This window comes from Gymnodraco acuticeps, unplaced genomic scaffold (genome assembly GCF_902827175.1).
Source record: "Gymnodraco acuticeps unplaced genomic scaffold, fGymAcu1.1, whole genome shotgun sequence".
Taxonomy (NCBI): Eukaryota; Metazoa; Chordata; class Actinopteri; order Perciformes; family Bathydraconidae; genus Gymnodraco; species Gymnodraco acuticeps.
In genome coordinates, this window is record NW_022992084.1 from 104,651 (window position 1) to 132,010 (window position 27,360).

Here is a 27,360-nt window from a genome sequence, read left to right on the forward strand (position 1 = left end):
CAGCATTGGTAAAAAATGTATACATTATATATATATATTTCTATTAATCATTTTCGGCCTTCGGTTTTTGGTTTTCGGCCAACTGTTTCCTATTTTCGGTATCGGTTTCGGCCAAGAATTTCCCATTCGGTGCACCCCTAAAAAAAAGTGTCTATATCATTTTCATTAAACTTTGGCAACAATAGTAAATTACTTGCATCAAAGCGTGAACTTACAAGTTCCTCATTCAATGCCGATGCAGACATTTTACCTGCCCTAATCAAAGCCAATTGTTGCAGTTCCAAATCCAGTTTCATTTGTTCTAACCTCAAAATCAACAATTCTTTCTGTTCAAATGTCAAGCCAGACACATAATTAGTGACAATGCTCTTACCTCCCCTGTCCATCAGTACCGCACAGTCTAGCAAATTAGCCTTTATAACACTTTTCAGGCTTTCCTTTGTTTGCTTGGAATCAAAATCAACAGAGTAATAATGAGCAATCTTCACCAACTGCTCCTTTGTACATTGCTCCAACAACTCATCCGAGGGACACTGAACAAAATCTTCCACAATGTTAGCCATATCAAACCACAAAAATCTAGCAACCTAGATAACCAAATTGAGGTAACATACACCAAACATTTACACTATGCAACTAGTGGCAACAACAACTGGTGACTCCCCATGCTCAAACTAATTAGAGTATGCCCCTTATCTGACTAAACTCGTACCTAGTCTTCGTACAGATACTTGTGGCGGGTATTTATTCACTGAAACCCAGTGGTACTGGAAGGCAACTGTATACACCGCGACCCCACAAGAAACCATGGACGTGATCCCGAGACAACTGCTCTAGCCACTTTCTCTGTCACACTAAACCCAACCCCCGACAACAGACTCCCTATTAGAACCTGCTGCTTGGCCTCACAGAGGAGAACACCAGTCACATGCCACACCAAACATTTAGCATATTTACCTCAAAGAAAACTGGCCCACACTAGATTATAATAAAGCTCTCCAAAACAACTACATCCATGTGTGATACTCCAACCTAAATTAGCACAGAAAATTCATACCAATAAAATGTATGTCAAAATTTGACTTTTGACTTTAGACTTTTAGCCCCCATGTAACGCCCTGGCTCAAGGACGGACAAAGGAAGGAGACCACACATGATTCATCCAATTGAAGTGCATTTATTAAAATAAACTAAATTAACTATGAAGTCAGTTAATCAGTAATGTGTGTAGTGTGTGGGTGTGTGAACATGCATCAGTATATAAAGAAAGAACAAACCAACCAAGGTCCAGTAGAGCCAAGCAACCCAAGAGTAGAGAAAGACTGACTGCTCAGGCACCCATACTTGTAGCTGAGCAGTCAACCCAAATCAGGTGTCAGCAATCTCTCCTGATTTGGGGAGTGGCTAACCAGGGACCTGAGTCTAAGGCCTAGGGGCCGTCACAGACGTGTTTGGAGGAGAAAGAATGCTGAGTTGCATCCAAAGAACACCATACCTACTGTGAAACATGGGGGTGGAAACATCATGCTTTGGGGCTGTTTTTCTGCAAAGGGACCAGGACGACTGATCCGTGTAAAGGAAAGAATGAATGGGGCCATGTATCGTGAGATTTTGAGTGACAACCTCCTTCCATCAGCAAGGGCATTGAAGATGAAACGTGGCTGGGTCTTTCAGCATGACAATGATCCCAAACACACCGCCCGGGCAACGAAGGAGTGGCTTCGTAAGAAGCATTTCAAGGTCCTGGAGTGACCTAGACAGTCTCCAGATCTCAACCCCATAGAAAATCTTTGGAGGGAGTTGAAAGTCTGTGTTGCCCAGCGACAGCCCCAAAACATCACTGCTCTAGAGGAGATCTGCAGGGAGGAATGGGCCAAAATACCAGCAACAGTGTGTGAAAACCTTGTGAAGACTTACAGAAAACGTTTGACCTCTGTCATTGCCAACAAAGGGTATATAACAAAATATTGAAATTAACTTTTGTTATTGACCAATACTTATTTTCCACCATAATTTGCAAATAAATTCTTTAAAAATCAGACAATGTGATTTTCTGGATTTTTTTCTTCTCATTCTGTCTCTCATAGTTGAGGTATACCTAGGATGAAAATTACAGGCCTCTCATCTTTTTAAGTGGGAGAACTTGCACAATTGGTGGCTGACTAAATAGTTTTTTGCCCCACTGTAGGTACAAGTGAGTGGAAGAGAGAGAATGAAAGAAGAGGCGAGAGGGAGAGAGAGGATGAAAGAAATGCGTTACAGAGATAGAGAGGACAAGGATGACAGCTGGCCAGGCACTTCATGCATCTGGCAGGGCGACTCGTGGAGCCATAATGAAAATGCAGGGCGAGATCAGGATCAGTGTGTGAGAGGCCTCCATCCATCAAAGGACTCCCATTGTGGAAAGCAAGCTTCAATGATAACGGGGAAATATGTGGCTATTCTCCAGGCCAGATGGGAGCATTTCCACATTTTTGTAGCTCTGACTAAAGGAATGGCCAGCGTGTTATAAGTGCACGACAAAGTGTTGGTTATTCTCATGATTGAATAGGGTGGCAAGCTAGATATACCTTTATTTGGGGGGGTTTTGAGGAAGAAAAGCATATTTTTGTTTTAATGGTAGCCAAAGGTCAAGTCGCCACCTGTCCTAATTGGCTGTCATGCTGATACGGGGGATGGGCTTTGCCTTTGACAAGGGCAGTGTGTAGAACAGGGGTGTCCTCACGTTTTTCACTGAGGGCCACATACAGAAAAATGAACGAAGGGCTGGGCCGCTCACTAGAGGTGAGATATACTGCCTCATAAGTTAAGTTAGGAGTTGGCTAAATCAATCCAATGTTAACTGAAAAAAACAGCCTACATCACAGCTCTCCATAGGGTTTCATTTCATTAATTTCATTTATCAAAACCGGCTGGCAGCTCATACCTTCAAACAGAAGCCTCACATAATAAGCATATCATAAGAGGAGTAGGTTATATTTTAAGCCTGTTATGTAAATAAGTTATTGAGCTTTTTTTATCAACTAAGTATTGTTAGAAAATGTTTTCAACTTTAATTGACTGACTTTATTTGAAAATGTGGCTCATGAATTGTGAAGCTGACCGTTGAGCGGCCCAGACCAAGCAAGGAGGCAGAGGCAGAACGTCCAAAAATATAACCCGACGTGGGCATTTATTAAAGTCCTGGGCACAAAGTTCACAGCCTCAATCTTGCTGTTCTCCTTCCACCCATCCTGCAGCCACAAAGATCTCAAAAACAGTACCAGCCTGCAGCCAACAGGATCTCACACACACTCCCTTTCCTAACAGACAGGGAAACAGAGCCTAAATACCCACACACACTAATCAGCAACTAGACACAGGTGAGGGGGGAGGAGACAACACAGGGCACCAGGTGCACACAATCCTTTAATAAATACTATCTCAATAATTAGTATTTAAAATGTGCAAATATGCCATACCAAACGGTACTGTGCAATCACGCTAATAAAGTGCAAAACTGTTCACTAAAGTGCTGAGTTACCAGGCCCGAAGCAGTCAGTTCACAGTGACGAAGTTACCTTCGTCACATGAATACTTTGAAATATATTTTTACAAATATATTTGTGAAGTCAAATATAAGACAAGCACAAGGTTTATGTGTGGGCCATATTATCTTAAACTTTTTAAATGGACCACAGGCCGCAGTTGGCCCCTGGGCCGTAGTTTGGACATCCCGGATGTAGATGTTTATTAGCGATAATAGTAAAGTTGCCGTTTAGGGATTTGTTGAAGTTGGGAATACCAAAAGAAGCATATGGTTGCCAAGATAAATTAACATTTTGCCAACATTAACTGCAACAAATCGTTATTTATGTTTTTCTCTCCTCAGTTCTGATCACCCTGACGACTTCCTCTTCTAAAAAACGGCTAAGCTGGTCCAGTGAATTATATAAGAGGAGATGTGTTGTTCGTAAGGCTGCTCAAGTAAATCGTATTTGAATCGCAATTACGATTTTGGCTTGCAACGATTATGAAAACATAATCAAAATAAAACGATTTTTATATTGGTTTTTCAGTTGAATTATACTTACTTTTTTTTTTCAATAAATGGATGTTTTCAAAGTAAATGGATAATTGTTTTTAATAATCGTGATATCAATTATTGACCCAAATAATCGAGATAATGATTTTTGTCATAATCGAGCAGCCCTAGTTGTTCGGCAGGCCAGAAATGAACCACACCCTGACTAGATCCAGTTTTATGCAGCTCAGACTAAAATATGTTCACAGACAGCCAGACCTGGGACACAATAGATCAGGGAGGCAGCAAAATAAATCGTGATCTGCTAACCCAGGCTGCTGCTGTGGCTGAGAAACATGACATCATAGCTGATGCCTGATAATAATGCTAAGAGAGAAATATATCTTGAGCCCCTTTCTCTTTAAAATGTCCCACAGTCTTCCTTTAATCAATGTGAGTAAATAAATGCTTCCTTTACTTATAAAGACTTTTATATCAGTCAGGAGAGCAGTCATCACTTTGTTTAATTCGGATGTGGCAGCATCTAAAAGAGACTTACCTTCTCTTTCCTCTCTCTGCAGGCCTCCTCTGCTGAGACCAGGGTTTTGTAGTAGTTGCTGCGCTCGGCTGTGAAGTGAATCTTGGACAGAGCGCCTTCTACCAGTGCAATTGACAGATTCAAACCCTCGATGTGCAGCCAGCCAATGAAGTTTCCGGCTTTGTCCATGCTCTCCACTTCAACTTCCACCTGGAACACAAGTGAGGGGGAGGGAAGCAGAGGATGAAAAAGAGGACAAGTTAATGTTCTGTGTCCAAGATTAGGTTTGAGATTCAATTACAGCAATGAAGGGAAGGTGGGGGGTAGGGGGACTCCTGTGAGGAGACACCACTGTTTTTAAATAGACTCATCCATAGAGGCCTGGGAGCGCTGTATTGATTTGGTAGCACACACACAGACCCCACTTCACTCTTCTGTTGTGGATCTACTAATCAGTGGTATCTAGTTTTGTCTAGAATGGCACATTCTTTTGACACAAACACCCAGAAGTGGCCTCCTGTCTTGGTGCACATAGTGCCCTTGACATTTCTAAAGAAGCACTTCAGCCAGTTTTTAATAGAAGTAACTTTTGTTTTAATTTGCAAGCCCTAAGAGTAAGTGTAGAAACCCCAGGGCCCACACAAAAACAGTGCGAGTAGCTTTAAATTAGTGTTGCGTATGCACTTCAACCTTAATTAAGACTAAATATTGCCATCCTACTTTTTTTTGTAATGTAAATCATTTGCAATTAGTGACAGCGAAGTTGCAATTCCCCTCGGGTTAACAAATGAGGGCACTGAAATAGCTAACCCTGCTGACAAAGTAGGAAAGATCTCCCAACATTTCCCACGATGGACTATAACCACATTCTGCCTATTCAGGCTAATTATCTATTCATTACATTTTGTTTCATAAGTGATGGACGACCGGGAAGCGAAGAGAAAGAAAAATCAATCGATTTTTTTTTTCCTACCCTAAAGCCACAGTCAGCGAGAAAGTGAGAGGGCAGGTGTGCTGAAGAGATAGGAAGAAGTCAAGCGATTAAGACTCGCACTGCTCAGCCCGGCAGCCTCCAGGGAAATCTGAGAGGAATTAAGTTAGTAAACTGCTCTGCCTTGTTCAGAACTAAAGTAAAACGCTTTGATTAATGAATGTATAATGGGTTCTATTATTACGCTCAAAACTGACAACCTAGGCATATAGCAGCGACGTACATATATTCAAACTTTCTGGATCCATTTATATAAGGCCAACGGCAATGTGGAAAAAGGTGAATATGTTTCCATTGTAACAACAATTAGTACTGGGGCTAGACAATATACTAATATTGAGGTTGTGAGACTAAATATTGTATTGAAGGCATAAGTGTTTGCTACAGTAAAGCAGAGCAGTTTTTTATGTTTTGTCTTTAAGGACAAGGTCATTATATCCCATTATTGATGATTTATCAAACATCTCACCAATAGCACCCATAGGAAACCCTACTGTATGTTCACAATATCAATTATTTGGTCAAAAATAATGTGATATTTGATATACTCAATATCACACTTCTTGGTATAATGGCACATCTATGGCTACAAAAAAAAAACGTCTAATTTTTCATGTTCTTTGTCAAAAAAGTTGTGGTTTTCAAAAAAAGAATTTGTAATTGCTTTATGAATAAGTATTGTTGTTTTCCCTGACATGCAAAAATAACTGTAAAGGCTCCAAGTCACAAGAGCAGCTAGGACGTTAGCCTAGCCTCCCAGGTCCTGACCATGATACAATCTAAGTCCACTCATACCTCATCTGCCTTCGTATACTCGCCTTTCTCTGACTCTCCTTCTCTTTCCCTCACTGCTTTCTCAGATACACACCCCATTTCATCTCTCGTTGTCTCTAAGTGCAGAAGTGGTTATATAACTAGGCTATTAGAGCTGCACTGGTCCTCGGAGCACCCAAATGTCAAAAGTGGGCGAGAGTTTGAAAAAGATTAGAATGGCTGGAACCAACTTAACTGTCACCAACTACCACGCAGGCAGACAATTCAAAACACACAGCTACACACAATACTCAGAAAAATGCAAATATAAAAACGTTATGTAAAAAATAATGACAACCTCGTTTGCACATTGAATGCGCCAATATATTATATAGATAATTATATCTCTCTTTGTAGAACAAGTGGAATATTTCTGACCTCTGATCAGCCTTTTGTTTAGCATGCAAGGGCTAACAACCATTCACTAGGTGATAATTGTCGACACCATGGCAACTAGAAATTGAATCATAGATTATAGGGGAAAGTAGGGCTGTGCGATTATGACAAAAATCATAATCACGATTATTTGGGTCATTAATTGATATCACGATTATTTTTACGATTATTCATTGACCATTTATTGAACTTTAAAACAAATAATATTTTACCAATAAACAAGATCAAAAAATATGTTGGAGCACACTTCCAAAACCATACTAAACATATATTATTAATATGTTAAATAAAAATAAATTAGACCAAAATAAATGAAATCAAACATGTTGCAGTGCACTGTCACAACCTACTGAAAACTCCTTAACATATAGCCAACATTTTGGTTCAACATATTCTACATATTCCACTCAGTTAAACGTTGAAGGCTGGCCAACCGTCATGGTCCAAAAGTAACAGGAAATAAATGTTGAACTACAATTTAAGACCAAATAAAAATGTTTTAGGCCACCATGGCAAATGCTGGTAGGGCTGCTCATGTCATCTCTTAAAGATTGTTTGCAAGAAACACCAGGCTGTTTACATGGTCTGGTTTCAGAGATGAGCGCAGGCAGGTGACAATATTGCCACCTGTACTGAAGACCCTCAGCCACGCCCCGACACAGGGGTGACGCCGTCCAATCACAAAGCTTTGATGCGTTCAAGTGCATTATTCTGGCACAGGAAGATTATGTTACAGGACATTAACGATAAAACAGAATATTGTTGTTCTATTTTTAGACACATCTCGCGATCGACTGGTTGGGCAACCCTGGGCTAGACCATAGGTCCGTTGAGGTAGCAAAGTAGTCAGCTGAAGCCACATCTCTCTCAACTTCCCCACGGCATTTGTCACATAATACCTGCTGAAATAATACCGAGACGGCATCGCGTAATGCTTGTCCAACGTTGCTTAAAGCCCTGGTTGCTAACAGTGCTAACTGGGCACATATCTTTAGCGATGTGAAATGTAATGGCACCTGTAATATCTCTGTGTCTCTGCGAGCTCGTCGCGTAGGCCGTTGCTCTGTACAATGCGTCCTGAATCGATGACTGTGATGATGTGGTGGATGAAGTCGAGCGGCATCTGCTTTTTGTTGTATTATCGCCCGGTCGTATTGCACTTTGTGGTTGTATTTCAGATGATTAAAGAGATTGGTTGTGTTAGCGTGTGGTGCCAACACAACCTGGTAACAAATCCTGCACTGTACTTTCTTTTGCTCCACGTCGGACTCCTGAAAGCCAAAGTACTTCCAAATAGTGGAAATAGTTGTACCCTTCTTTTTAACGAGTTGCTGCTCTTGTTCTGACATCTGCGCTTGCGCTGAACACTCACAACACATGTCACTCCCACGTGGCCGAGTGGGCTTTTAGGGAGGGGCGAAGCGCACACAGCAAAATAATCGTATTTTGTCAATTATGCTGTTTTCATAATCGTCGCAAGCCATAATCGTAATCGCGATTAAAATACGATTAATTGCACAGCCCTAGGGGAAAGTATGTCAACTGTTTGCTTTCATATTGAAGATAATTTACGATCCTTCTGAAATCATTTTAGAGATTTCAGTGTTGGTGCAGAAGCTATCTTGAGGTCAAGGCAATATTCTTCCTCTCGATCTGTGTGCGTTTGCTTGAGGAAAATAGAATTGTCCTGTACCAACTAGATAAATGTGATGAATGTCACAACCATACGGAGAAATCACCCAGCAGGACAAGTCCTATCAATCACACTTTATGGGGTCAGATGTAAACATGTGACAGCCAGAGATGACAAGAGAGGGGTAAAGAATATTTCGAGTTAAATTATTGGCACCACAGACGTGTTTCGATCATAATCAAACAAATTAGTATTTTTTTCCCCCAGACCACTTAAAGGGAAAACCTCATTTACCACATACTGCCAACCAGCACATTATGACTAGAGGGGTAGCGTGTGTGCACACAGCATTAATAATAACAGAGAGGCCTCCGTACTGAAGGATGTCAGTAATATACTGGAAAACCAAATGAAATGATTGAAAAATGGTAGCATGGTCACAGAGAGGGCAGATGCTAAATTAAAAAGGCCAAATTCATTCATAAAAAGAAAGTGGATGCCCAACCTTTCACTGGCAGAATAACATCAATGATCCATGAGAGGATTGCAGATTGATACTAGTGTGTGATAACAGATATGTAGCTAGGACATGTCTTGATTCCTATTCTGGTTATACATTGTAAGATAAAGGATACATTATTAAAGCGCACTGCTACGATCTATAGAATAAATTATAGGTCAAGGAAATAGTCAATAGATGTATCAAACATAAAATAAAACTCAATTAAGGGTTATTTCAACCCATGACCATCTTTTATATACATCACAACTGGCTGGATTTCTGTGGCATCTATGGTTACTTTTAGCATCTATTTATGAACACACGTTTTTTTGTATTTAAATGTTATATTCTGTAAAATGTGTAAATATGTATAATGACATTTAATTTAAATCATACAGTGAATTGTCATTGCTGCTACCTCTGCCATTATCACTTATTTTATTTCTTTGTGTTTATTTGTATTGCAATGATAGAGCAAGACTCATGAATTAGATCTGAAGACAGAATTTCAGAGTTGTATAAAAACCCACATACATTTGAGTTCCTCTGCCCTTTAAAGTAAATAGCTTTGGTCACAACGTGGAGGGGACAGGGGAGGCGGAGTGGAAACTGATTTGAGTAGAGCCCAGATGGTTCCCAGCGGAGGCTTCCTCCGAGCCAAAATGGCTCCCGCCGGAACACAAATGGGCTCTGGTAATCTCATAAACGCTGGGATTGTGTCGACACAGTGGACGGATAAGATAAAAAGGCAGAGTACGCATACACACAAAGCCATGCACATGTGCGTGCAGGCACACACACACATGTGCAGCCATAACGAGTACAAAAGACAAAGGCATTTGGTGCCATTGAAGTGAAACCTGGCCCGGGGGCATGTTTTAAAACTGCAGCAGATTTAATTCACTTAGCCGTTTGAAAGTGAACAAAAAAATAAAACGGCGAAAGTGTCGCGTCATGTCAGAGCCAAACCCTGCACTAAAAGAAAATTAAACAAGACGGTGGGCTGGGCAATTTAAAGATTGGCAAGCAGTGGGATTTTCTTTTATCACCACAAACAAATGCGATTTTGAGTACCTGTAGGGAAAAAAGCTAATACATAAAAAACAAAAGGTGTGTCCATTTGTTTTGGCCAAAACCCCAGGAGGTCTAACCTGGCACATGCTAGAGGATCAATTCAAGCATTGCTTTATGCATACAGCCTCGGCTACATATTTTCTCATCGGGAGAAAGAAGCATATACATAATGCAAGGTGAAGAGAAGATTAATCTGTCAGTCAGGGCTTCCAATCATCGCTAACGGTAACTCTGCCACTATTTCAATCTAAATTGTACAGCATATTCCAATTACCGAGATCACCATAGAGAGTTAGGTTTGCGTGGTGCAAATTACCAGTACTAGTCGTAAAAGTTTAAAGGCAGAGACGGGGGGTAAACACAGAGAGTACTTCTGGCTGTGGGTAGGCGAGGGAGAAAGTGTGTGTGTGTGTGGTTGCTTGTCAAAGAAGGCCCTGCAATGTGCGGATGCAAGCAGTGAACACCGGGGAAACAGACTGGCAGGTGGAGACGTTTTGGCATGTCTTCATTCATTCTCATTAGGCAACAAGGAGGTGGCTGCTGCTTTTACAACTTCTGTACTCTGCCACTTAGTCTGGCTCTCTCAAATACTTGTGTGTATGAATTCAAAGGGGATATATCAATAGTTTTTAAGTCAAATGATGCCGGATAATATTTATGTGGGTGTGTTTGCGCCTCCTTGAGTGTATTCGAGTGTTACGGGATGAAGTGTTCTGCATTAGTAATATGGGTGTGTATGAATATATCGTATGGCAGCGCACTCGGCTGATAAGACAAGGTAAAGTGAGGCCAAAACAACTTTCTGTAACAGAGAGTACAAGCAACACTCTTTCCTCTCTATCTCCGGCATATTATCTGCTCGTCTCTCTCTAATCACCGTGACTCAGAGAAAACAAACCAGACAGGCACATAGACGGAAAGAAAGTCAGACAAAAAAAAGACCGAAAGTCAAGTCGCTCACACCTATAGCCCTTTGATCATCCAGCAGAATAAGCCATTCATCAAACTGAGCCTTGGAGAAGATTGAAGAAGTGATGTGGAGGTGTGCAGTGTGTGTGTGTGTGTTCAGTGTGTGTGCTCCTTTGTGTGCTCAGGCAAAGAGATCAAACCTCCTTTAAGCACTGAATGATCCCAAAGCCAAAAAGGTGCCAAGTGGGGAGAAAATGGGGTAAAAAGAGAGAGCAATCAGGTACTCTCTACCTTAATTCATATTCCAAGTCTCCTCTATTCACTTAACAAAAAAATCAATGGCTCTGGACACTTAATTCAGAGTCAAGAATGTGGCATGAAGAGGACAGTTTGTCCTTCTCATGGGCACATGTGGATTTAAGTAGAATAAGCTGAGCACTGGCCGATCAGCCTCACCGCTCTCAGCCCAGTCTTGCGTGAAAACTCCATTTGTGGGTATGAGTGGCGCCATCCAGCAAAAGTCCATCATCCCTCAATACTGCCCCTCATGTTGAATTATATGGACCATTTTTTCCCAAGTGGACACCCAGAGTTCCTTTAAATGATACATTTGTAGCCCCAAGTAAGACGTACATCCACAACTTTGATCAGATTTCAACCGAAAATCAATATCTCATGAAGGTGTTCCTGTTGGGCGGAGATAATTAATCAAAGCTAAATTGCAAACTGAATGAAACTGTCCAAGAAGACATATGAGCCTTGGGCAAAAATAAATAAGCGGACGACTACTACAGGGGTAATAAATACAACATTAGTGTGACAGAGTCTCAACAAGCCATGACAGCTATGTGAAGAGAAGTCGCTCGGCTCCTTAGTGATCCTGAAATATGTCCGGGTGTGAGATTCTGTGCGGTGTGCTGATAGGTATGTAATTGTTTACTCGCCAAGAGCAGGAATAACATATCAGTAGCACTGTCAACGTTTCGTGGAGGGCGGTGACAGTGTGGACAGCGCTAACCAGAAATAAAATAGGGTGACATCCTAATGTTTATGTAGGGTAATCACAAAAGAGGAAGATAAGAAAAACGACAAGCTGCAGAAGGCACATTTTTTAACACCCTGTTGCTGGTCATTTGGTTGGAAAAAATAAATGCACTAGCACTGAATGGTACCCCCTAAAAATCGTTAGGTGCATGTCCATTACTAAGGTCCATAAACTGCTGTTAATGGAACATAGTTGCACAGCATGGCCAGGAAACAGTGGCACATACTTAATCACTCAAAAGCAAACAATAGCTATTTGATTGTGGCAACAGGCACTCTTTCAAGTGTTGGTATCCTGACCACCTACTTGTTTACTGACCTAACTAACACAAGACCTGTCTTTCTTAAGTGCTATGCATGTTAATATGTATTTCACTGAGTCACAACATGCGAGGGTGTAAAACAGCTAAATGTGTTAGCATGTAACTCTGGTGGAATGGAGAGGAAAAGGCCAGTGCGTTCCGGGAGGAATCTAGAAATATAGATCCTTTTTATTTAAAAAACAGAAAGAGAGACAGAGATGAATAAATGCATGAATTAAACAAACTGCTATTGATCCCTTAATGGCATAGATCAGACAGGGATGTAAATAGTGTGTTAATGGGCCCTGTAATTTAAAAATCTTCACACCTGAAGAACAGCAGCAGCAGCAGCGAGTAGTAAAGAGAGGGGAGCTGGGAAACTGATGACTCGTGTAGTCCCCAGAACAAAAAAGAAATAAGGGCCAGAGGGTAACAGAGGTCATCAAACATCGAACAGTTGTAAAGCCAGGGCAGTGGGGATGGTTTGGTTTGTATTGACATGATGACTGAATAATTGACCTACTTTACTTTTCAATAGGACAATCAAATCTGCATTGAGTGAGACATTTTCAGCATGCTATTTATATACACCGGGTGATGTCAAAAGAAATACAAGTGAGATGTCAAGCCAGAGGGAAAAACATTCTATCAAGCAGATAAGAATATAAGAATAGTTTGTTTACATGTACTTTTTCGGTTAACAATGAGATTCCCATTTATTGTAATGTCCACACAAAACATACTATAAGGAACTAGAGATGAACTACAATACAAGCAAATGTAGGCCGATTAGAGGGACAAAGGTTGGGTGAGGTGAAGCTTCCCCGGCGGCTATCCTAAGCCGGTAGGAGGCCTGTGTGTTTGTGGGTTATTGACTGTCCTGCTTTGGCAAGCCAGCAGCACAGCTAAGCTCTAGGCCAAGGGCCAAACCTCTGGCACCAGTTCCAAAACTAGGTTGGTTCATTAACTATCAGACCACAGGGTCAGGACAGACAGTTATTTGTCAGATGTATATCAAGTTAAGCCTGTTGATGCTAGAAAATGAGGGCTAAGCATGTACCATACTTAATTAAATATATGATTAACACATTATAATGTAGTATAGAAGGACACCTTTAAACGGTTACTATTACTAATTTTATATAAAGATTAATACATTAAATATTACCTATATCCGCTTACCACTAAATTATAGTGTGTTATGAATCTTTTAATATTCAGGTCCTGCTCATAAATGCTAAATAGGGGATAGTATTGTGTTGCCACACAACTTTCCGTTGTACAACATTAACGGAGGGGTTGAAATGGAGGGTAGAGCTGATGAAGACATAAGAAGCTCTCCATTTACAGCTTGGTGTGGGGTGAGGATTGGGGAGGATATTGCTGTCCACATTGCTCACTGTCAAGCTAAAGTGTGTCTCTACACAACTTGGTGGCAGAAGGACACTTTATCACATAGCCTCAGTCAACAGTTATAACAGCCGTTGTTTTAAGGACAACAAATCGGACACTACAGCAAACCAACCACCTCTACACAAACATCAAGCTTCTTTTTGGGAAAACATCAATTTCCTGTAGGACTCAAACACTACATTTCGGGAGTTTTGGTTTTGAACAATTTCCGCAGAAGGTCAGTGTTTGTAGCATTGGAACAACAGCATGCATATTGGACAGGAATGTGTTTGCGTGCGTAGACTCTTTAGGGTGATCAATGCGACTCGGGGGGGTCCCATGCATCAGTGTCAGTGGCAGGCTGCTGTCTGTTGGTGGCAGGGTGGGGGAAAGTCAAACGGCTTCCCTAATGGCTGAGGCCATTAACGGTCAGGCAGGGAGCGTGATCTCCACCATTAAACCTGCCTTACGCACATTAATGTGTTTTTCTTTGTAGCAATAGATTATTGATGTTTGCCTCGCATCGCTGTTCTGCCAAAGCAGGTAAAGAAGGAGAAGTTGGTGGGGAGGGTAAATGGAGAGAAATGTGAGAGATTCTTCCAGTTAATGCAGCTGCTGAAGAATGTGGATTGGAAATATAACCTGATTGTTTTTGGAATATTTCATTAGCGTTTTTGGTTAAATAAAAGTCTTTCAAGATAAATGGAGAAGCCGGAAAGCTTTAATGGACAATTGATGCATCATTTACATGTTGTATTAATAGAGTAAACGAGAGCCCAGTCTGCTCTGATTGGTTAGATGTCTGGCTCTTGTGATTGGTCATTTGCTTAGAAATGTGTCAGAAATGTCCCACCCTCTTGGCATATCACGTACAATGTGTTGGAGCACTAGCCAAAAGAAGAGCAAGTGTTACATAGTGATGTCACTATGGTCCGAAATTAATGAGGGGAACTCCCTAGAAGTGAACTTTGGTATTGTAGCTGTTGAAGACCATTTACATGAACAAAAACATTTATAACCACACTAAAGAAAGGGAACACCCAAAATAGCAGAGCATAAAGATTGCTTGTCTTATTTGATACAAAAAATAATTAATACATTCTTAGTGGTCACCAGAAATTGTTGGGCCCCACCATCGGTTTGCCTTTCCCTCAGAAAAATAAACAAAGAAATGAATGATTCAACCTCAAATATATTGAGTCTAAACTCCAGCCAACATTGAGGAAAAGTAATGGCGAAAGAGTGATATAGAGAGAACAGTATTTCAAAAGCGGTTTATAGACACTTATGAAGCCTTACAGAAAAGCAGTCTGAGCTAAGATGTAGAGAGGAAAATACGTCAATAGTGAGTCGATCAGAGCTGTTGTCCTCTGCAAATGACCTACAGTAGACTACCAAACTAAAGCAATAAATTATGGAGAGCTCTCCTGCTTGGGGGGGTTTCAGGACTGCGCTGGCATTTTAAGTGGCGTATTGTCAACACAAATGCATCTCTTTGCTTGTGACATACAATCTCAAAACAACTGAATGACTTTGCAGCCTTTTATCATCTGGTAGCCGTTTGCTGAGTGGTACTAAGAGAGTGAGAACTACCCATTAAAGTCAATGAGCTAGTGTATTTAACCATTATCCTGTTAGAATACAGCATGGAATGTATTTTCAACATTGATCAGGCACAGCTGCTGCCCGTTAAAAAGTATACATGAACAAGGTCGTGCTGAATTGTATAAAAAGGAAATTGACTACGTTTGAAACCCGCAGGCTTTTGTGAAGCTCACTGACCTTTGTGGTCATGCTTTTCTGTCATTTCCTCCCCGAAGCCACAACATGTACAACAATTAAACACTATAGGGATTTGACAAGTACCAACACAATTAAAGGGCCCACAGCATTGCGTAATACAAGACCTCTGGAGATGTAATGACCGACAACATCTCTGGGTGGATCAATAGTGTTGTGAGAAGGCTTGAACCTTCAACTAACACACTGGCCTCTCATTTGATTACATTACCTGGCACTTCTAATTCTGCGACCCCCCATTAAATCATCACTATGCATACCTGTATCCATGGTTAATGTAGCATGATAGGAGTAGAGGTACACATCATAAAACCTTCTGTTTCTTGGAAGGTTGGAGGTCAAAAACAAAAACTGCAGGAGTCTGCAAACCTAATCATGCTAAACCTTTAGTTAAATGAGTTTATGGATCCTTTGTTACTGAGGTGAGGAACCGAACAGCTCACGCGAAACACAAAAGGTAGCTGAGCAAGACTCTGCATTGGGCCTTAACAGCCTGGTTATTAAAATCAATAACAGCAATAACTACAATCCATCTACTTTTTAAGAGAAGGGCGACATGGCATGCCGGTCGATGAATATTGAGCTACATTTGTAATATTACTAATATCATATAATTCCCTTTAACTGGGCGGTGGGAGGGTGTAGTAGGGAAAACACAAATTGAACTAGGCTGTGAGTTATTCAACGGCTGTTAAAAACAAATGTCACCGAGCTCTGTGAGAGTTATTACTTTGGTGAAACAGTTTTAATGTTTGTGTCTATGCAACTCAGCTAATGCCGATCTAAATGGTAACAAAAGGGGGGAATTGTACATTAATTGCACCTCTGGATACATTTCAATGGTCACTGTAATTCATTTTTAGACATTTCACACTTAGTTCTCAGCGGTACATTGTGTTCTGGGTTGAGACACCCAGCCTTTCGAAGCCCTAGGGCAGGGGTCGGCAACAGGCGGCGACCTATACGGACCCGGATCTATAATCAATACATTAATAGGGGATTTCAATTTTGACGGGGCGATTCTATTTTAACCGCTGCCGACAGGGGGCGAAAGAGACGAGTGAGCGATACAGGGAGAGAAACACAGAAGAAGAGATGAGAGTGCGGCAGGGAGAGAAACACAGAAGAAGAGATGAGAGCGCGGCAGAGAGAAGTGGAGAGGAAAGTGAGTGAAGAGAATAATTAGCGATACAGGGAGAGAAGCGGAGAGGAGAGTGAACAGGCGTGTTAGCGGCAGACAGGGAGAGACAAATAATTACACATGGCGCTCTCCAAGAAGAGGAAAGTGGACAGTGAGAACAGAGCCTTTAACCCTGAGTGGACAGACTCATTCATGTTCATCCTGCCCACTGGGAGCACAGAACCAGTGTGTCTCATTTGTTCAGAGACCGTGGCGCTCATTAAAAGAGACAACACGCCACTATGAGACAAAACACAAAGTGTTTGACCAAACATTCCCTCTCAAGTCAGAACTGAGGTCACAACAAATAAGCAGTCTCAGAGCCCAATAGGATCAGTCCACCAGGATCAAAACTAAATATCGTTCCAGCGCAGGCTAACCAATGAGCACCTGCATGTGTGTATGAGAATGGCCCTGACACCATTTCAGCCCAGATTTAAACTCCTGGCAGGACAAGCTCAATTCTCGCACTGAACAAAACAAAGTGAGTGAGGGACTGCAATATAAGAGGGAAAGAAAGAGAAACTTTAAAACTGTTCAATTGTTGTGATGTAAAGACTGATATTGTTCTACAATCGTCTGAAACTGTTAAGTCATGATGTGAAACGGTTAACAAAGAAAAAGGGAAACTCAAGCTGCTGCTACACTTTATTTAATTATCTAAAATTAAGCACTTTTAAGATGCATATTTTATTTTCTCTATTTTATTTTTAAATGCAGCCCGAGAGGAACATTACACATATCCACAGTATTTTACTGTACATCTGTAGAGTTCAATGTTATTTGACAATAAATACTGTTGTCTTTGAATTATACTTTCTTTATTTGATTGGCAGTCAGTTGTTGATTACATGCAGACGTTTATAAAATGACAAGCTACTTCAATATATATCACACTAATTCATAAAGCAAGTTAGACATTTTGAAGTTCCGGACCTTTGCATGGGGAGATTTTCTCTAACTGGACCTCGTTGAATTTGAGTTGAATATCGGATAAACAATGATCGGTAAGCGTCAACATCTTAAAATGGCTGCCTGAAGCAGTGAAGGCTCGGTGGGAGCAGTCAAGCTGCATTGAGCACTTTTACGGGTGGTCAGAATGATTGGAGAGGGCATTAAGCCACATTACCTCTCAAAATGACAGTGCTGCTTTCCTGCAGATCCATTTACACATATACCTCCGAGTACATAACCAATAAAACCTGGCCATTATTTTGCAATCACTGAGCAGTACAGCAGCAACAAAGAGGAAATAACAATGACATGCTGTTTTCCCTACCAATTTGGAGCTCTGCCTCATTTTAAAAGCAGATATTCTGCTGTGATAAGGAGAGTGAAAGTAACTATCATCAACAGGTCTACTTTCTTCAAATCTATTAATATAATGCATTATTTCATTTGACCATTTATTATTTTGATTAAAGTTAAAACACACTTACACAGACATACAGGGATGATTGGAAGCCGGAGAAAAACAAGATCCATTAGAGACACGGCTAGCTGTTAGCTTTGTGATGTCAGCACATGTGTTATTTTATCTCCTGTAATTTGCTATACAGAGGCTTTTAAACATAATCCTCCAACATGCTTATCTTTTCATGATGGAGGGGATGATTTCTATATGCATCACCATGGTTGCCATGCCTCCAAAGACAATTATTATACTACTAATTGTGATGGTGAGATGTAAAAAATGGAAGGCGGGAGTGGGTACCTTTTGTCAAACCTCTCTACAGTCATATCCAGCAGTTGTTTCTTCATTCAGCCCCCACTTGCTAACGCTTTATTAATCAATTTAAGATTTCATAATGGAATTTTAAATATGTATGATTCCGTAGCTGGAATGACCAAACTACGATGGGGCGCCAGATATAGCCCTACATACAAAAAACGGTGGAGTAACATAAATCCTTAGCGGACATCCTTTCAAACAATTTAGATGTTTTACTTTTTGATTCATAAGCAACATTTTTGGAGATTGGTAACACCATCCAAATTCAGCACAGGAGAATATTGAAAGAAATAATATGAGAAGCCGTGTTGCAAATGAGGAAACACAAACTTCCATTGCCCTACGAAAACATTTGTACACCTTCAGCATTGTGGCCATGCTATTTGGAATTCAATGACCTCAGGGGGAAAGATGGCAGGTGAATGTGAGAAGGGAACGGGACAATCATGGCGGGGCCATCATCATCTGTCTCCACCTCCTTTTCTATCCTCTTTCTCCAGTTGACACGGCAAATGGCATAGCCAGCCTGTGTCACTCAAAAAGCCATTTCTGTCCTCCCAGACCCTGCTGGTGCTGACGGAGTGAGAGAATGAGGGAGCGGAAAAAAGGGGAGGGAAATAGCCGACAGAAGCATTTTTCAACATGGCTTTTTGTCAATTTCTGTGTGCTTGTCAAAAGGAGCGGCGGTGCCTGGTTTCTAGGCTGATTGTAGAGTTGTTAGGCAAGGGGTGGACGTTTGAGTGTAGAGGAGACAGTTTACTGAAGAGGTTGATACAGGTTGATATACACTTGTAGTAAAGACAAAAAGCTGGAGACTGCAAGGAGTCCTGTGAAGACATTCAGATTCCGTTTAACTGCATTTGTTCAGGTATTTTCCAAAAGGACGTTATAAAAGACCAAAACCAGGAGTCTGAAATAAATGCCTCCTTTTTGTAAGAGAACATTGATGCAGTCACTTGTGAAGCAACTAGGGGTGCAACAACTAATCGACTTAATCGATTAAAATCGATGATCTAATTAGTTGCCAACTAATTCAGTCGTCGATTCGTTGGTGACGTCATCACGTGTGTTTTACACGCCGTTAAGCTCCAACGTTATCGGTCTTTTTATCGGTACTGGAGAAATTTAAAAAAGATATGTCACATGTATTATTGCTACATAAACATTATATCGCAGTCTTAGTGTCGCCAACTCGTTTCTAATATGCAAAAAGACAAAAATATGCGTCTATGGTGTATTTTCGATCTTTCTAATAGAGACGAGATCTCTCCCCCTGTGTGCGAGGGGGCGGGGCAGTTTACACACACGCGGCTGCTACGGCGGGGATGGCGGAGAGAAGCGCTCCAAGGTGTGGTTAAATGTTACCCGTCTCGATGTGGACAATGCTCTTTGCCAATAGTGCAATAAGAGTTTAGCATGTAAGGGCGGTAACACGAGCAATTTGTCTAAACATTTAGCAAAAGTGCTCCACATCCAGACGGAGAAATGCACCGGGTTCGACGAGTAACGTTTCCACGTCAGCAACACACAGAGTTAACAAAATAATACAAACATGGGTTAATGATTAGAGGTAACTGAGTTATTTATTTTGTTAAAGTTTCAGCTATTCTGTTTACAATTATGTTATCACATTATTTAACACGATTTTTAGGGCTGCAACAAACGACTAATTTGATAATCGATTAATCTATCGATTAATGAAATGATTAATCGACTATTATGCCTTGCACAATTTCTCAAACGCTCTTATTTAGCCATCAACTTTTAGATGTAGCTTGTTGCAGCCCTAGAAGCAACTGGCAGACTAAGAAAAGAGATATTACAGTCAGTCAAAATAATGTTTCATGCCAACAGGTAGTCAGAGATCATATAATAAAATATAATAATCTGACCTCAGTCAGGGACGTACACGATAACAACCTTGAGACGAATCATCCTTCAAATCTAATTCAACCTCTCCGCAAGTTCAATCACATAAATGGCAACTGACTATCAACAAATGAGATGGTGGATTGAAACGGTGGTGTGTGTAGGAGAAAAATGTGACCTGCTCTATCGAAATCAGTCGCATTGACCCGAAGACACATTTTGAGTGGTATACACTGTTGGAAAGAGGAGATTCCTAGCTTTCTAATGATATCAGGATTGTTGTTGTACTCCAAATATTAAGCAAAATATGTCACATTATATAATGACTGTTACCGAGTCATCATTTTGAGGAAAAGGCCTTCAAAGTTTCCTCTTCTCTGGAATCCATCGATCTGATTGATTATTAGCGGAGCAAATGATCAAAATACTACGGAGGGAAGATATTTTCGTTTGGATTACTGGTCTGGGGGAAGCTCGCGAGTGTGTGTGTGTATCTTTGTGTAATTTTGCGTTTGTGCTGCGTATTGTGTTTGTTTCCCGGGGAAAACCCTCACGAGAAACACCGGCTGTTGTTATGCCTGCTGTGACGTTAAGTTCTCCGCTTGTAATTATGCCGTTACAAGCTTCAAAGTTGTATTTATCATCTGAATTTGCTGAAACAAGTTTCATATTCTGAAAGCCTTTGTTTAATTGAAATCAGATGAAAACAAACTGTAACGGACCCTGCCGTGTTATCTATGATCACTATACGCTTACATTCATAATTTCAGCTGGAGGGAGGGGAAGCTGCGATGTGGAAGAGCAGAGTGGTGAGGGAGAGCTGTCATCTTCCCTTTACAATCTTAAAAAATGTATTTATCGTGTGATTTTGGAAATAAAAGTTTCATATTCTGAAAGCCAAGACTTTATTTATTTAAAGAAAAATTATTCTAGATTTCATTTTTATTATTTGAAGTCTCCAATCAACAACAGTTCCAAATGTGACACCTTCAGATTCTTGAACATTCAACATTTGGCTCACCCTTTGAACCAATCATCTCTCTGACCTCTCCGACCAATACAGGGAAATACAAAAAGAAAACCACTGTCAAAATCACGACAGGGCTTTCAAACACCCCCACAATGAGGAGAGAGGGGAGAGAAATGGTGCTAAAAATGTAAAAGAATACAGAAACACAGATGCTGTTAATCAGCGCTACAGCAGAGAGGAAATTATCCAACTTAAGAATCAGTACAAAGAAAGATGGAAAATGCAGTTTAATGACGTTTAATTGAGCTATTCAGTGCACTGGGCTGTATGACCTATAATTTACATCAATATATATTAATTTACTTAATTTTCCCCTCCATCGACTAGATTGAAATGCATTACAAAACATCAGGACGGAAACTGACTCAACATATGTGGGAACATCATTGAAAACACTTTACTGTAAGTAAAAGCTTTTACATTTGATTTATTTGATCAAATAATTCTTAAGCATAAAGAAAATGATGAGTCATCAGTCATGAGTCAGTCAGCAATGTCAGAATTGCCTTTTTCCTTTCAAAGTGTTTTCAGGGCCAGAGCTGCAGAAAAATGTAAACCGCTCCTTTTAGTCATGAACACCACAGGTTTGTGAACAAAGTGTGCACAAAAACCATGGCCACAGTTAATACAACATAATACAAGCAGTACAATCGGCAGGAAGGTTGAGTCATTCATGAACAAAAGGGCATCAAAACATCCTCAAGCCAAGTGATGTCACTAGTTGTTGGTTTGGGTTTATCACAGGTTCATTGGATGTACTTATTACATTTAGTTTGATAAAGCAGGAACACGTTTCATAAGGAAACTGCAGTCATTATATTTGACAAGTACTATCACTATGGCAACACATTTTCTCCTTTATTACAGCAACAAATGAGTGTCCATTTTAGAATGACCATGCTGATTATCAACTAAATAAAAACAGGATATTGTTAAAGTAAAGCTAGCCCAAATATGCATGTGTAAAAATGTACTGTAATAGATCAAATCTATTTAACAGACACACAGTCGCAGCGATTATTCGATTCATTTGGCTCAGTATGCACCATTTCCTGCGGGAGTGCTTTTAACACCAGCAGGTGTGCGATAGGACAATTGTGCTTCCAAATAGGATGGATAACGTTCACTTCAGAAACTGGCAGCCGCACAACACACACTCTTTAAATTCAATTTCAACAATGTGGCTACAGGCAAAGGCAGACACCCTGCTACTAACATGGAGCTACAAGCCATTATAATCTTGTGGCCAGCTCAACATGTTGCCCAGACCTACTGCTTGAAAACCCAATGCACCTTGTAAGAAAATAAAACCGTACGCCCAAAGGATGTTGGCTGATGCCGTTTCCACTCAATGAATAAGTGGAGAGCTCAATTGTTTCCTCAAAAGAAAGCGCTATACCAATGTGTCTCCTTGGTTTCATCAATTTTCATTCCATTATTGCTGTGCACAGCTGAGCTACTAACACATGGATGGCAAGACGCTGATAGGCAACAGGAGAAAACAAATTGCAGCCCTCGAAGAAGAGTGTCTAGACGATTCAGTCAGCAAAGCCATCTTCAGACAAAACGTTCAATCTAAAGTGCATACGCAGGCACTGAAAGCTTTTGCTAGCGGATTCTTTAACTAGTCAATATTTTAAAAAAACGATGAACAGCGTTTCCGCCAGACCAAGGCTGAGAGGGTGGGGGGGGGGGGGCGTTCCGAGTTGAATAAGAGCGTCAAATGACGGCAAGACGCCCCCCTGGCGGAAACGCTGATTTTGAACATCTGACCCACACTTATACACAAAAAATGGAGGGAAACATCAAATGTCTGTGTCCATGAGAGCAATTCCATGGAACCACCACATGTGAAGACAGTAATAATGGCAAAAGGGAATTCAGTTTCTGACATTATAGGAGTTTTCTCAGAAGCCCAAAGGTAGACATGTTTCCTGCTTCTTTCTGCAAAACAGCGATAGGTTTCAAGACGAAAATATCATTTTCAGTAAGTGTCAAACAATGAGTGACAGGAAAATGAAAGTGAAATCAATGTCTGCCTTGGGAAATGATGACTGTCCACCCAGCAGCAGTGCAAGTGACTTAGACTGATGCCATCAGTGAGAGAACTGACAGAGAATAGAGAGAGCAGCAGTAGGAGGATTAGTTGGTGGTGGCCTGTGTGCAGCATGAGTCTATAAAATATCTACAAGCAAACAATGATGGAATACATTGAATAAAAGCACAGGAGAGATCATGTAGATAAAACATTGGATGCACTTAGTGTAGTTTCTAAATGTAAAGATGTCAGCTTTTAAGTGGGTTGTGGCAATGCATTGGGATTGTTCTGTGTATGTTTCAAAAGTGAAGCGCTCTGTAGATGGAGAATAGCTTCAGGCTTCATTTAACTTATTCTCTTGATATCATGTATGATGCGAACATTTCCCTGCATTATGGAACCATAGACATGTATTTAAGTATGATCACATGTGACTGTGTGCAGTTATTTCCCCCAAACACAGAGTTGAGAGCAGCTGATTTAGAAGATAGGGCATGATAGTTATGAATTAATCCAAGGACAATCTTCTGCTAACAGCGATTCTCTTTAAAAAATATAATATATACACACGCTTAAAATCCTACCAAGAATTTCCCAATGAGAAGCACAGAACTATCAGAACGCTATTGGGAATGTAGAGAGCCAAAACTGCAGCCAGTTGACTTTTTGTAAGCGTTCAGCTCAGCAAAAGTAAGCCAGAAGTGCTAGCTCCCAAACCAAATCACCACGCTGTGCGGATGTGCCAGTAAGCATTACGTAGTCGTCATCAGATTCCAATACAAAGAATGGAAGCTAACCGCACATGTTCCAACACACAGGACAGCTCATGTCAGCCGGATATCTACCCTCTACCAGTCCCTAATTTCCTCTCCTACCCCTGCTCAGGGCAGGCCAACCGTATTCGTTTTAATCCCCCGAGGCTATGTAAAAGTGCTAACACGCAGAAAGGTATTAAAGGCTAAATGCAATGTAATGTAAAAAAGGCAGAGTAAGACTGTGTGTGCATGTGTGTCTCAGATATGCCTGCATTAGCAAGATCTCATACAACAGCCAGAATAAAAGCACTTCCATGTAGCAGGCTCACGGCACTTCTTTTTCATTTTGGGTCACTTATACTAGGCTACTTAATATTCAATTATAGTCGCAGAGTTGCAAACTGAGTAAAATCAGCAAAGAGGAAAACAATTACTGTCAGTGGTTTTACTTAGACAAGACCAAGTTTATGAGGTGTACAGCACAGGTGCCACGCCTCTCTGCACTGACGCCGCTATTTCCCCCCACCACCCCCCGTGTGCGTTCACCCACACAAACACATGTTGCCCTGCATAGTGGTACTTTAGAGAACTCAATCGACATCCTACCCTCAGCTCTCCTTAGTGACTGTAAGCGGACTGTGTGGGAGGACTGGCTCTGACAGAATGGACTGCTGTGTTATTGACTTCAATTTAGAAAGTGCTGCCTGCTGCTTTTCCCCCCCTTCCTTTCACAGCCAGGACTCTGTTGGCTCCCAGCCGCAGCCTACGATATCCCTGATTGCACTGCTACAGAAAACATATTTAAGCAAGGTCACAGGGTTGGAGTTGGAGTGATGGGGTACTATTTTCATTGACCCATATTCCATTTCCATCTTACTATGCTTTTACCTTTACCCAAAAGTAGGGATGCTCCAATCGATCGGTCACCGATCGATATCGGCCGATACTCACTCTCTACCGATCGATCGGTGCTCTCTAAACATGCCGATCGCGAGAGCCGATCGCATGACGTAAAATACATGACACTTTTCTCTGTGTGCGGCAAAACAAGCTCGCCAAAATGGCTTCACCGGTCTGGCATTATTTTAAGGTGTCCGAAAAAGACAGTAAAATAGCGGTATGCAACGTGTGTGAAGCAGAAATCCTGCAGCTCCGCCCGCCGGACAGGTAAGCGCAGCGAAACACACACACAGGGAGAACCAGACCGCAGTTAATTTCCTCATATTCCAAACGAGAAATTACGGTAGCAAATCACCCGGTTCTTTACGACCAGAACTATTAACGGGATACAAACCGGAGGAACCAGGCATGGAGGGAGGTGGCAGAGACAGTGGGTGAAACTGGTAGGTTTTCGCCTGTTTGGGGAGTTTATATATATATATATATATATTGCTCGCATAAAATCCCCGGGGTTTTTTGCTTTGTATGTCGGGGGCGGGAGATTCATGTGATTGGTTGTTGGTCGCAAAAAATCCCCAAGCTTTCAGACACGCCCAGCTCCAAGATTTTTGAGATTTTTGAAAAGCTGCTGTGTGGACGTACCGTAAGAGTTAGACCTAACACACTTAGCTATTTTATCTACCTCTGGAACAAGCTAAACTAGTTATTATAAATATATTTATTCTTCATTGTCGGGTCACTCATTACTGGATCAGTGAGCTGCATGAGATACTGACAGGCTGTCAGGAGAGGGAGAGAGGGGAGAGAGGGAGAGAGGAAAAGAGAGCGCTTCCGCTAATTTCTCCCGTGTTATCCAAAGTGAATGTAAACTTGAATAATGTAGATCATTTGAATGTAATAATTAAGTTGATTGTTGTTTGTGGGAGCTCCAGTGAATGAGCCCCATTAACTGAGTTTTAAACATCATTTTAAATGGAAGATTTAAAGTGATGTTTAAATCTTCCATTTAGGCCCCGCCCGCTCGATCGGATCGGCGATCGGTATCGGCCGATACTGATTCCGGCGATCGGCCCCGAAATTGGCGATCGGAGCATCCCTACCCAAAAGTATTATTTTTCTCACATTAATTCATTCGCCAGTCCATGGTCGCTTAGCAATAATGTCAAAGTCCACTCGGGTGTCCGTTTCTACCCTCCAGCCCTCCCCCTCCTGCTTTGTGTCCTACCTGCTTGGGTAGAGAGCTGCTGAAGTGTCATTGTTGGGAGCTGCAGGTACATCGGCACAAAACATTTGATGCTGTGCTGGCTGCGCTCGTAGATTAGACACACTTAGCTTGGCTTCACAAATCCCCCAGTATGGGAAAATGGTGGAGGCAGAGAGACAGCGGATATTACACAGGAAAAAATAACTGGCTGGGAGGAGAGTAGTCCTATTAGAGAACGGACACACACAATGCATCTCCAGTACACACACACACATATATATATACAGTGGGGCAAAAAAGTATTTAGTCAGCCACCAATTGTGCAAGTTCTCCCACTTAAAAAGATGAGGCCTGTAATTTTCATCCTAGTTATACCTCAACTATGAGAAGAAAAAAAATCCAGAAAATCACATTGTCTGATTTTTAAAGAATTTATTTGCAAATTATGGTGGAAAATAAGTATTTGGTCAATAACAAAAGTTCATCTCAATACTTTGTTATATACCCTTTGTTGGCAATGACAGAGGTCAAACGTTTTCTGTAAGTCTTCACAAGGTTTTCACACACTGTTGCTGGTATTTTGGCCCATTCCTCCATGCAGATCTCCTCTAGAGCAGTGATGTTTTGGGGCTGTCCGTGGGCAACACGGACTTTCAACTCCCTCCAAAGATTTTCTATGGGGTTGAGATCTGGAGACTGGCTAGGCCACTCCAGGACCTTGAAATGCTTCTTACAAAGCCACTCCTTCGTTGCCCGGGTGGTGTGTTTGGGATCATTGTCATGCTGAAAGACCCAGCCACGTTTCATCTTCAATGCCCTTGCTGATGGAAGGAGGTTGTCACTCAAAATCTCACGATACATGGCCCCATTCATTCTTTCCTTTACACGGATCAGTCGTCCTGGTCCCTTTGCAGAAAAACAGCCCCAAAGCATGATGTTTCCACCCCCATGTTTCACAGTAGGTATGGTGTTCTTTGGATGCAACTCAGCATTCTTTCTCCTCCAAACACGTCTAGTTGAGTTTTTACCAAAAAGTTCTATTTTGGTTTCATCTGACCATATGACATTCTCCCAATCCTCTTCTGGATCATCTAAATGCTCTCTAGCAAACTTCAGACGGGCCTGGACATGTACTGACTTAAGCAGGGGGACACGTCTGGCACTGCAGGATTTGAGTCCCTGGCGGCGTAGTGTGTTACTGATGGTAGCCTTTGTTACTTTGGTCCCAGTTCTCTGCAGGTCATTGACTCGGTCC

General features: G+C 41.3%; 1 protein-coding gene across 1 annotated transcript in view; it reads right to left on the reverse strand.

Annotated features, from left to right (window-relative positions):
* The window catches only part of snd1 (staphylococcal nuclease and tudor domain containing 1), a 198,493-nt gene that overhangs the window by 69,186 nt on the left and 101,947 nt on the right, over positions 1 to 27,360 (reverse strand). The window contains exon 17 of the mRNA XM_034202506.1: positions 4,563 to 4,751. Coding sequence (XP_034058397.1) covers positions 4,563 to 4,751 — 189 coding nt within the window. The remainder of the gene's footprint in view (positions 1 to 4,562; positions 4,752 to 27,360) is intronic.